Raw genomic sequence first — 12,500 nt, 5'->3', positions numbered from 1 at the left:
ACACAGATTAGACGCTCATCTGTCATCAGAAAAAAACGGTGTCTCTCTACCCCTTTCCGTTCTTTCATAATCATCTGTTGAAATTAAGTGGAATTCGCCAAAATGCTGCTTTCTAGCCAAAAAGCTGAGAAAACGCCATTTGAAGTAGAACTATAACTGCAAACGTTTTTGCCCATAATGGCATCGTCCTAACAACTCCAAACCTATCAGATGCTATTACAGAGTCTTCTGTCATCTGTAGCCTGAACAAAAGATCGTTTGTATGACCTTTTCAACCTAATATACTGAAATATAACGGGGGTGGACTCGAAAACAAGGGTGTTTTGGTTTAGTTGCTGGCGCACAGAATGGATCATGACAGCAGGTGCCCCTAACTCCGGGAACTCCCTCCCTCTCCCTCTCCCTCTGATTGTGCTCTCTCTCCCCTCGTTGGAGAACGAATCACAGCTGGTTTATTTCCTCCAGAAATAGTACCGTGTTGTGTCTTGTGGGGGAGGGAGGCAGGTAGGCAGGCAGCTCTGCTTAGCGTAGCTTACTGCAGCTTCTTTGGCAGAGCGGACAATTTGCAGATTGATGATTACTGTCATCATGGTTCTGCTATAGTGATCTTGTCATATATTGTTCAATGAATTTTCTTTTGATAAAGTACTGATCACATATCCAACATTTCACAAGCCGATTGGAGTGGTGAAGGCTAGCTGGTCTGAGGCTAAGTGCAATGCTTTCTCATGTGAGCTGACTGCATCTGACCAGACACAAAGGCTACTCTGTTCCAAGAATCTGCAACCCCCCTGTCTTTTTTGATGATACAGTAAGCTGATCATACTATACAGATCCATAAAAAATAACTGTGTAGAATGAGTAAAAATAGTTGACTTACCAAGGCTCCTTTATTTTGGCATAGTTGTAAGTTGTTAGCGATTTCGTGCTAGCTAGCTAGCTAGCGTAGCAAAATTTATAGCCAAGCATTCCCAACATCACCACTAGTCCCGTGCATTCTCCTGTTAGATGATATTTTGTAAGCATCATCCTGATGTTGTGTAGGCTGATCACATTATCCAAAATGAAAGGTTGCCACACAGATCATCTCATGGTGTATTTTGGGCAAGCTAGCTACAATGCCTTCTAGCTAGATAGCAACAGGGGGTTGTATTTTGGTCATGAGAGGAAGGGTTTTTTTTGGTCAGGCTCTGACACTAAAATCAGTAGCCTACCTGTGTTAAAATCAGAGGGCAAGAAAGTAGACTACTGCCACAGGTGCTTTACTTTCAAAAATGATTTTGCTATGCTACTTTTGAGATTATAATAGTAAAAAAGGGGTGTTTTTGTCTTGACATTTCCTCCTGGTCTGAGCTAAAGCCCTGCCTTGACTGTTCCTAAGGACACTTCTGCCACCTACAGGAACAGTTAGAAAATGCCTAGAGGCTTGAAATTTATACAGAAGATAGGTCAGACCGTCCTCGAGGCCTGGCTGTAAAAAAAAGCAATTATCGGCGAACGACGTCGAAGGCAGGGGGCGTCACTATTCGAAATGACGTCATTCGACGGCCAAGGCAGCCAATGAGTTAAAGATCTATCTCCACCGTCATTTCAAGTCAAGTCAAGTCAAGTCAAGTTTATTGTCAATTTCTTTACATGCACTGGTCATACAAAGAATTTGAAATTGCGTTTCTTGCTCTCCCATGCAGACATAGACTAATCTAGGTAAGGACATAGACAGTATAGACATAGACAGTACTCATACATGGACATAGACAGTATGGACGTAGACATTGCTCATACAGACATTTAAAGTGCAAGACTGGACAACAGAAGACTTGTAGAGAACATACATTAAGAGGCGTAGTATCCCCAGTTCCTCCAGTGTCTCTGTTGGTATATCCAATACATCGCTTAAGTTGTCCATTCTTATCTGCAACAGCTGTTGCCGACTGTACATGCGTTCCGACATAGTTTCCGACGATAGACATTTCGAATGACACATTATAACACAAATAAACACTGCGAGTTGGGAGAGTAAGGAGTCGCTGCAGCTGCGTGCGCCACGTCCGGAAGCATAATTCATTAATATTGCTGTGTTCAATATTATTATTGAATGCATTATGCGTCAGTTTTGTTTACAAAGACATTGTGACTTGTGGTCAAACAACAGGGATTTCCGGTCCTTCTCATGCATATCCGTGACTCGAAAATGAGGTGTCTCTGATTGGCTCCCTCCCCCCGCTCTGTCTTTATCCGAGGGTAGCAAACAGAAAAAAAAGGTTTAGGCTCGAGCCAGATGGGAACGCAATGAGGGCTGTGAAGTAACCCAGTATGAAACGAAGAATCACTGCAGTGCTCAAAGCAATTTAAAATTCTATATTAAGGAAAAGCTGATCAGTGAGGGTTCCCATGCTGTTCTTGAGCTTGGCAGCATGGGCATTCCCTGGTGAACATCTCACTCTCTAATCACCCATCCATCCATCCATCCATCCATCCATCCATCCATCCATCCATCCATCCATCCATCCATCCATCCATCCATCCATCCATCCATCCATCCATCCATCCATCCACCCCCCACGTATACCTCTCTCCATCCCCAAATCCAGGCAGCTCCCCTGGGGTGGAGATTCCTGTCTGCCCCTCGTCTCAGCATGGGGGCAGCAGGAGTCAATCCTGATTAAGAGGAGGCAACATTCCAGACCTCTACAATGAAGCCCAAACTACACATGTACATGTAAAAGTTGGTTAAAAATGAATGAGATGAGTTAAAATGACTTCACACATGCGTCTGTGCCTGTGGCCACCAGAGCAACATGACCTAGTAAGTGACAACTTGACCACTTGGTCTAGCAACTTGAAACATACAGTAGACTCTTGAGTCGATTCTCACAATAAATAAATAATTCATTTACAGACACTTTTAACAGGTTTGTGATTTTAGTAGTTGGGGGATGAATTATCTTGACAATTCACTAGTTGAATCAGCAGATAATTTACATTCTCATAGAATGCAAATTCATGTGAAGTTGGCCGCTGCCTCCCAGAATAACTGTGTAGAACTAGTGTGTAGGTCTGGGTTCGAAAGATCGATCTGCGATCCAATATCGATTCACGATTGAAAATTGCGATATCGATTCACAACTTTGTGGATCGATCTTTTGCCGATGATTATAGGCGCTATTTTCTCAACCGCATCCTGTAGCTCTCTTTCACATTCATGTAGGCTACATACACAAATACACACGGCCTGTTCAAGTAAATAAGCGCCAGTCTTTTCCCACCTTTCTCTCTCATACCAAGTTTCCTGCTTGCTTCTTGCATACCAAGGTATGTCATGTTTGTGTGGGCATCAAATGCTGAGATATTTTGGTTATAGCCGGTCTTAGAATTCTAGACATAAATGGGTTAAAGCGACAACCCAGCAATACAGAAGATTGATATCGAATTGAATTGAATAGGATCGTGGATCGAATCGGATCGTGACCTTCTGGATTGGAATCGAATCGATCCTGGAAATTTGGATCGATTCCCAGCCCTGCTAGTGTGTAGCGTCCCTCGCGTCACAGAGGGTTTTTTCTGGCCTGGTCTCTTATCATCACCAGGCTATGGAGATAGAAGAGAGGTCATGTAGCCAGGCCGTGCCCTCCTGGTGATGCAACCGCTTCAGCGTTGCTACCAGTCAGGTCGAGAGCAATGCAGGTACTTTCTGAGCTCCCTCAAAATCGGGAACTCCTCCCACTTTGTTGGGAAACAGACAATCATTAGCAAACCAGAGGAGGCCATTTTGGAAATGCCGTTCGGGAAATGTTAATTGTTAGGCTCTTGGTCAGACCAAGTCTCGAAGAGATTTGAACGTCGATTATAATTAGGCTACCAGAGGTCATGAAGGGAGGAGCACAGCACAGCACAGCACAGCACAGCACAGCACAGCACAGCACAGCACAGCACAGCACAGCACAGCACAGCACAGCACAGCACAGCACAGCACAGCACAGCACAGCACAGCACAGGGGATCTGGCACTGATTAAAATAACTTGGCCTCGGTGTCTTGAGGTGTCTGAAAACGAGAACGGAGCATGTGTGTGTATATGTACTGGAGACTGTTGAGTGTGAGGATGTGTGTGAGAGAGTGACCGAGAGGGATACTTACAAGAGAATGTTGAGAGTGTTGGAGTTCATGGGAGGACTGTGTGTGTGTGTGTGTGTGTGTGTGTGTGTGTGTGTGTGTGTGTGTGTGTGTGTGTGTGTGTGTGTGTGTGTGTGTGTGTGTGTCTACCTTCCTCAGCGTTTGCACAGCTGGCCAGATAACTGGTCCCAGATTGTGTCCTCTGGACCGCTTCCTCCTCGCACTCTGGGAGGGGGGATGCCTAGCCTGCATTCCTGTACTGAATCTCTCTCGTACTCTCTCTCTCTTTCTCTCTCTCTCTTTCTCTCTCTCTCTCTCTCTCTCTCTCTCTCTCTCTCTCTCTCTCTCTCCCTGTTACTCCACAACCTGAAAGGTCCACCTCCATTGCCCTCTGCTCACCCATCCTCTGCGCAGTCCACTTCCACCCCCGTCTTGTTGCTCTCTCATTCTCCGTGTTGACACTGAAAACTGCCTGTCTGAAATGGAGGAGGCTACTTGAGGTCATGTTGGCTGTGTGTGTACGTGTGTTTGTTTGTTTGGACGGCATGCTGACTGAGGTGTGTGTGTGTGTGTGTGTGTGTGTGTGTGTGTGTGTGTGTGTGTGTGTGTGTGTGTGTGTGTGTGTGTGTGTGTGTGTGTGTGTGTGTGTGTGGCCATAAAGGGGCCATTAAACATGAGGTGGTCAGAAGGCAAATGGCTTTTGCCAGTAAGTGCAGTTTGGCTGCTGAACACATTTGAAGATGGAGCAGGAGATGGCCTGTCCAGTGCTACTCTCATCTTGGCAACGCAGACACCTCACACTAACCTCAGGTGTGTGTGTGTGTGTGTGTGTGTGTGTGTGTGTGTGTGTGTGTGTGTGTGTGTGTGTGTGTGTGTGTGTGTGTGTGTGTGTGTGTGTGGTTTTTTTGGGGGGGTGCAGTGGAGTGAGGTGGAGGAGAGGAGGGATGTAAATTTAGTTTTTTTCATTGTAAATAGTGTAGTGTATGATATCTGAACATTACTCTGTGTGTGAGTGACACTGAGTGTTGGTGGACAGCTTGTGCGTAACTGGAAGAGTCCCAGCAGACAGTGGAAAGGTGCTGTCTGGCAGACAGGCAAGGTTCCTCCTTTGAATGAGTCATGCAGGGTCTAGCATGGTCTCTGTTTGTTTCACTTCAGTCTCTTGGAGCAAAGATTTGCAGCTCAGCTGTTTCACATGCCTCCCAAATGAGGCCAGTTAAAACTGTTAAAAAAAAATATATATATATATGTATCCATCTTATTTGTTTACTGTGCAGATGACTGGAGGTGTTGCTGTTGTAATTGTATGCGCTTATGTAGTGTGATGTTTGCTTGGCGTTGATGTGTGGCTTATGTCGCCATGTCTTGTGCGGTGACGCTACACAAATTGCCATTGGACATTAAAGTTAACATTTTGGCAACGTTTCCCCTTGAGCCTCTTTGAGCTAATGTGGTGGTTCAGTTTCACTCAACCGGTGTCAACTCTGGCCAGTTTTGAACTGTTGTCGTGTCCCTTGAGACGCTTGGAGCCAAGATGGCCGCTCAGATTCACGTCTTTGCTTGCTTGCCTGCCTGGTCAACGTCAGACAATCTCACAAAAATCAGAACGGAGCGATTGTGCAAAGCAGCATGTGGTTTCCTAGGCTGCTACTTTGTGTACCAATGTCAACTGAGGCCAGTTTGAACTGTTGAATGTTGAATGTCCCCTGAGCGTCTTGGAGCCGCTCATATCAGTTTCACTTTTTTTTTTTTTAAAAGATATTTTTTGTTTTTTTACGACTTTATTGATGACGGGACAGTTTGAGACTGAGAGGTGGACAGGAAGGGGGAGAGAGATGGGGAGAGAGATGGGGAGTGGTCGGTAAATGACACAGGCCGGGAATCGAACCTGGGTTGTCCGCATGGCAAACGAGTGTCCTACCGGTTGGCCACGGCAGGGCCAAAGTTAACATTTTTGTTAACATTTCCCTTGAGCATCTTTGAGCTAATATGTTGGTTTAGTTTCACTCAACCGGTGTCAACTCTGGACAGTTTTGAACTGTTGTCATGTCTCTTGAGCCGCTTGGAGCCACTCATATCAGTTTCACTTCTTTTCCTCTCTGCCGGTGTCAACTGAGGCCAGGCTGGCTCAACTGCTGACTGCTGCTGCTGACCCAGTGCACTGGACATGGCTCCAGCAGGGCCCGCCAGGGTCTCACTCAGGAAACATCTCTTAACACACACACACACACACACACACACACACACACACACACACACACACACACACACACACACACACACACACACACTGAGGAAACATCTCTTAACTTGCTCTTTGACACACTTCCACCACTTCCCTTGGCTATCTCTCTTACACACACACACACACACACACACACACACACACACACACACACACACACACACACACACACACACACACACACACACACACACACACACACACACACACACACACACACACAAACAGAGGCAGGAGAGACAAGGAGGAGAATGGAAGTGCAAAGTGCTGATATTGGATATCATTCTGCTGTATTGAGAAAATAAATTGCTCTTACTGCCAATACCAATTTTTACAGGTCAGTCTGAACTGACAGCAGATAATGTAAACATTGTGTTTGAACTGAAGCTTCAGGTTCAATGAGCCGGCGCAGCCTTTTTAAAAGACGCAGCTAGAGAGGTTATAATTGTGTGATGTGTGGAACTTGCTTATAATGATGGATGGATGAAGGAGTGAGCTTTGATGTTGACTAATGGATGCATAGTAGCATCCAAGTGTAAAATGTAAATGCAGAGCAAATGAGGTGCATGAGGAGACTTGAAAGAACAAAACAAAGAGAAAAGAGTGCGTAGCTTAGCGTGAGTCTTCCAACATATTAAAGGGGTATGCCACTATTTTGGGGCTTAATACAGTTAAAATCATTGGCTGGGGTTTATAAAGGTGGTAAAGTGTCTTATTTTTTATGTGAAGCGTTGTCTCGCGTGTGTGCGTGCGCGCGTGCGCGTATGTTGTGTGGCATTGCAGCATTTTAATGTGTATGTGTTGTGTTTGTGTTGTCTGCAGGTGTCTATGGCCCGGCTACAGCTGACTGACTGAACATGGCTCAGTTTCCCACGTCCTTTGGAGGTAAGCACACACACTCACACACACACACATGCATAAACACACATGCACACAAAGATAACCTTTCATGCTGTAAATACACCTTTTACCTCGAGATGTGTCAGTTCTGTGGGAAAACACACACACACACACACACACACACACACACACACACACACACACACACACACACACACACACACACACACACACAGGTGCAAATCTACAGTGCTGTTTCTCATGTGTCTACCTAAAGACGAATCTGTTGCATACCATACCTAACTCCACTCCACCACCACCCCCACCCCCCCTTATTATGCTCAACCATAGCACAGAAGGTCAGTAGACCGAAACGTGGCAGTAAAGCATGCGAATGTGAACAGTGTGCGGGAGCTTTCTTTGCTACAACTATAATGTAGAAATTATTATCAGAAAAAATATTCAATAGTCGCAGCTGTAGTTGCAACTAAATCCTGGTTCCATAGTCATTTGTTATGAGCAGAGAGATTTGGTGTTAATCTGTCTTTCTCTCTCTCTCCCCATCTCTCTCTCTCTCTCGTGTGTCTATCTTTTCATCCCTCCATCCCTCCCTCTCTTTCACTGTCTGTCTGTCTGTCTCTCGCTTTCTCTCTCTCTCTGTCTCTCTCTCTCTCTCTCTCTCTCTCTGTCTCTCTGTCTCTCTGTCTCTGCAGGGGGTGCGGATGCCTGGGTCATCTCTGTGGATGAGCGAGCCAAACATGACCAGCAATTCCACAGCCTCACGCCCAGCCCCGCCGGCTTCATCACAGGTCAGGGCACTCACACACACACTCAAACACACACACACACACACACACACACACACACACACACACACACACACACACACACACACACACCCTCCAGGACACACACACACACACACACACACACACACACACACACACACACACACCCTCCAGGACACACACACACACATTCTCCCTAACCTTTGCCTTCTAATCTTTCAGTTACACACACACACACACACACACACACACACCCCTCTTCCTGTGCACCTTGCCTCTCTTTGTTCCTCTTCAACTGTGCCCCCCACCTCCACCGTCTCTATAGCCTGTCTCATATCCCCCTCTTCCTCTCGTCTCTACGGATTGTTTCACATCCCCCCCCTTTCTTCTCTGTTCTACATTCCCTTGAAGGTTCACCTTCGAGCATTTTCACTTCTCCCTCCTCCCAGAGTAACAGGGAAAAGCGTAGCTTACACACACACACACACACACACACACACACACACACACACACACAAGCACAGGCGGAACTGAATGACGGTGACGCAGCAGAATGCTAGTAAATTGACCTCTAATGTCGCCGCCCCCTCTGTAACTGAGTTTATGCAGCTGACGTCACCCTGTGCCTGTCCCATGCCCCATGTTGGTGTCCGCTGCCCTCTCTGGAACCAAGTCCATGAATGCTGATGCTAATGCTAACACCGCCACACCTCCCTCCCTCCTGGCCTCTCCTGTGGCCTACAGCCTTGTGGCGTCATTGATGTTCAAAGCTTTTATCTTGACATTTCAAAGGTCATTCCTTCATTTGTAATCGAGAGCTGCTCTGTGCTGTTTGACAAAGGGGAAAGGATGGGAGAAGGTAGTTTGACTAGCACCCACTGTCCCTGTCCCATGGCCCATGTTATTGCTTTCATCCACTCTGGGTCACCCAGCTAATGGTAATGTAACGGCACACTGCCCTTGTCCCCATAGCCTGTGTAGTGTCTGCTACGCTAACAGACTGAATTACTAGTGTTATATTGGATCTCAAATGGTACACTTATGCACTTCAGTGTTCATGTTTCAGTGTGTATGGCATATGAACCCATTGTGTCCTGGAGCGACATATATGCTGCATTAAAGTTCTTGAGATTTTAGCTGTTTTATTAAAAATGTCGGTATGTTAGAGCTGAATGAACACATTTTATTGCAAAATGAAGGTTATAGCTTTTAAATGCAACGTATTTGATGTTTTTATGTGCTTCGGAGGCTGAGATATTTAGGTTTTTAATAGGGAGAGGGCACCTTTTCCCAAAAAGGGCTTAAGCTAAAATGGGTTAATTACGAATACTGAAACATAGTGTCCAAAGTGCACCGTCTGAGACGCAGCAGTAGTGTATTCCAACTTCGCCCCCACTGGAGTCCAGCTAATGCTAAATGCTCATTTCACTCTGAATGCTTTCCAATTAGGGCTGGGCGATATGGAAAAAAAACAATATCACGATATGGATTACTTTATATCACGATAACGATATATATCACGATATAGCACAATTACATACGTTTTCAGTTATTTTATTTGCTCTTTATTTTTTCATGCGAAACAACCTTTCTTTAAAATGGATCTTTTTATCCTTATTTTTACAGTTACATTAACTTATAGTGTGTATTGTGACAGCATGAAATGTAATTAAATGATATTCAATTGTATGAAATTGATCAAATTACTATCACGATGTAAACGATATAGGAGAAAGGTCACACGATATACATTTTATATCACAATAACGATATATATCGTCATATTGCCCAGCCCTATTTCCAATATGCAGAATCTCGTCCTTGGCCTGTGTGTGCTTGTGGCCTCGCATTTTGTTGATGCCCCTCCTCCGTGGAGAAAACAATAAAGTTTCCCTGCTGTCAGCCCTAGTCACAACAATTTTTGGGGAACTGTTCTTCATTCACTATTCCGATTCCAAATGAGAAAATGACATTGGAATTGCGCTTTTGCAAGATATTGAATTAAACTTGACGTTGGTGATGTCCACTGAATCCACTGTCTGGCCTGTGATGGCGTCTTGCTCCCTCTGGCCCCATGTTCATTGATGCAGTATGCTCCGCCTACCCAAATTGAGCTGGCAGAGCACTCGGAGGCCGGCAGTGGACTTTGAATGAAAGTACTCCCGACGATTGCAAGTCCAAAAAAGCAGAGTTGTACCCTTCAGTATGCTGGCTTCTCATTCGCTGCCATTCATTTTGAGGCTGTGTGTTTACCCTCCGAGTGCTCATTTTGGGAAGGCGGAGCCAGAGAGAGTAGATAAGAGAGAGGTTCCGCTGGCCCATTGTTTCCGGGTTCTACTGTCGCAAGGGGGGGCGGGGGGACTGTTCTATTTATTCTAGGAGCATTATGACACGCCCCTTTAGGCAGACCGGAACCTGGTCACGTTAGGTGCCCATAGAAACCTATTATGTTGGCATATCTCTATATACTTAAAGAATCTCTGGCGGAGCATCAGTGAATGCTAATGCTAACGCCACAATGGAACTCCCAGTCCCATGGCCCATGTTGCTGTTTTCTATCCTCACTCCCACTGGAGCCCAACACATGCTAAGTGCTCTGTCCTTGTTTCACAGAGCAACTTAAATGTATTCACCTCCCCTGAAGCTCAGCTCATATGCTAATGTCACACCGTCCCTGTCCCATAGCCCATGTTTGTGTCTTTGCCTTTCTCTCTTTCAGTTCAGTTCAGTTGACTTTATTTGTCCCCGTAGGTAAACTAGTCTTGCAGTTTAAAAGAAAGATGGGTGTCCTTACATATAGGGTACAAGACACATGACGCATACAAACATGGAATCTAAAAAGTACATACAGGCTATACACAAAAACAAATAATACAGGGACAGTGTAGACATATGAAACATAAAACGCATACACACAAGATGCAGTCGAGTGACAAATAGTGCTTCATGCAGTTATAGAATAATAGCAGAAATGACATGACATTCCTGAATCAATCTCTCTTTGGAATCCAGTTAATGCTAATGTCATGCTATGCCTGCCTGTACTGAGGCCCATGTTGGTGCCCTCGAACTTCAACCCTGTTGGAACCCAGCTAATGCTAAATGCTGACGTCACATTGTCCCTGTCCTGAGGCCTGCGCTGGTGTCTTCATCTCTCTCTGAAATCTAGTTTCTCCTAATGTCCCACTGTCCTTGTCCCATGGTCTTTGTTAGTGAACCCACCCGGCGAATAATAACGTCACACTACCCCTGCCCTGAGGCCTGTGTTTATGTCTGTCTTGTTTTGTGTCTTCTTCCTGGTCTGTGTACGTCAGGAGCCCGTGTTGATGTGGTTATGTTGTGTCATTTCCTCTGAATAATGAAATGAAATGACCCCCTGGATGACTGGTTTAATCTCATTTGCAGCCTGCCCCCCCCCACCTTACCACTGCCACATCTGCTCTGCTTTGGTCCTTTCCTGGTTACACGCACGCATACAGACAGACAGACAGACAGACAGACAGACAGACAGACAGACAGACAGACAGACAGACAGACAGACAGACAGACAGACAGACAGACAGACAGACAGACAGACAGACAGACAGACAGACAGACAGACAGACAGACAGACAGGCACACACGCAGACAGGCACACACGCAGACACACACACGCAGACACACACACGCAGACACAAACACGCAGACACAAACACACACACACATCTGTAAACAGTCAACTCTCCCTGACCTTCACATTGGAACAGAGTGGGATAAATATTGAGAATGTTTTTGCTGAAGGTGAAAGGCAGCAGATGAGGAGATGGCCTGGCCTGGTCGGAAGCAGTGTTGCCAGATTGGGCTACTTGGGATGATCGTCTGCGGGTAAAAACGTGCAAAACCTTTTGCCGTTTTTTTATGCAGTTTTGTGCTCATAGAGGTCAATGCAATTTGTTGAAATTGTGCGGAATTTAGCACATTTTTATGGTTTTTGAGAACCTTTTGGGCGGGATTTGATCAGACACATCTGGCAACACTGGTCAGAAGGGAGTACAGTACTGTATACACATAAACAGAGGATTTGCAGGTCAGAACATTCCACACAGCAGCAGAAAGGAACAGGGGGGTTAATACAGGTCATAATGGCTCCTAGCTACCTACACTTGAACATTTTCCAAAGAGCACTATAAGCAATACAATAAGAATATACAAATATTTTTCATTCATATGTTTTAATTTGTTTTTCAGGGTAGCATTGGGCCATTTTTAACAGGAGGGTTAATAGATTCCCCTAGTTTACACCTGAAGAGCTGTTAAGCCAGAAGAGCTAGTAAAGTGCTGTTATAACACAGTTAAAATGCATTTTTGTCTTGATTTATTTTCTTATTTTAAATTGAATTGATTGAATTTCTGTCAGTCTGTTAATGTGACGTTTAATGTGCATTAGACTGATCTGTTGCGCAACTGTGCAATAAATTGGGCCGCCACCACCCATCACACATCTTGGGTTAGCGTTACAACGGTATAGGGGTAGTA

The 12,500-nt window shown here is 45.3% G+C and overlaps 1 protein-coding gene across 2 annotated transcripts in view; it reads left to right on the top strand.

Annotated features, from left to right (window-relative positions):
* Positions 1 to 12,500, top strand: part of itsn1 (intersectin 1 (SH3 domain protein)) — a 93,031-nt gene that overhangs the window by 15,502 nt on the left and 65,029 nt on the right. For both annotated transcript variants that reach the window (XM_063211782.1, XM_063211781.1), the window contains exons 2-3: positions 7,180 to 7,242; positions 7,911 to 8,006. In XM_063211782.1, coding sequence (XP_063067852.1) covers positions 7,215 to 7,242; positions 7,911 to 8,006 — 124 coding nt within the window. In that variant the 5' untranslated portion in view covers positions 7,180 to 7,214. The remainder of the gene's footprint in view (positions 1 to 7,179; positions 7,243 to 7,910; positions 8,007 to 12,500) is intronic.

This window comes from Engraulis encrasicolus, chromosome 12, assembly GCF_034702125.1.
Source record: "Engraulis encrasicolus isolate BLACKSEA-1 chromosome 12, IST_EnEncr_1.0, whole genome shotgun sequence".
NCBI lineage: Eukaryota > Metazoa > Chordata > Actinopteri > Clupeiformes > Engraulidae > Engraulis > Engraulis encrasicolus.
Note: the sequence above shows the minus strand (reverse complement) of the source record. Positions and strands in the feature narration are given on the sequence as shown.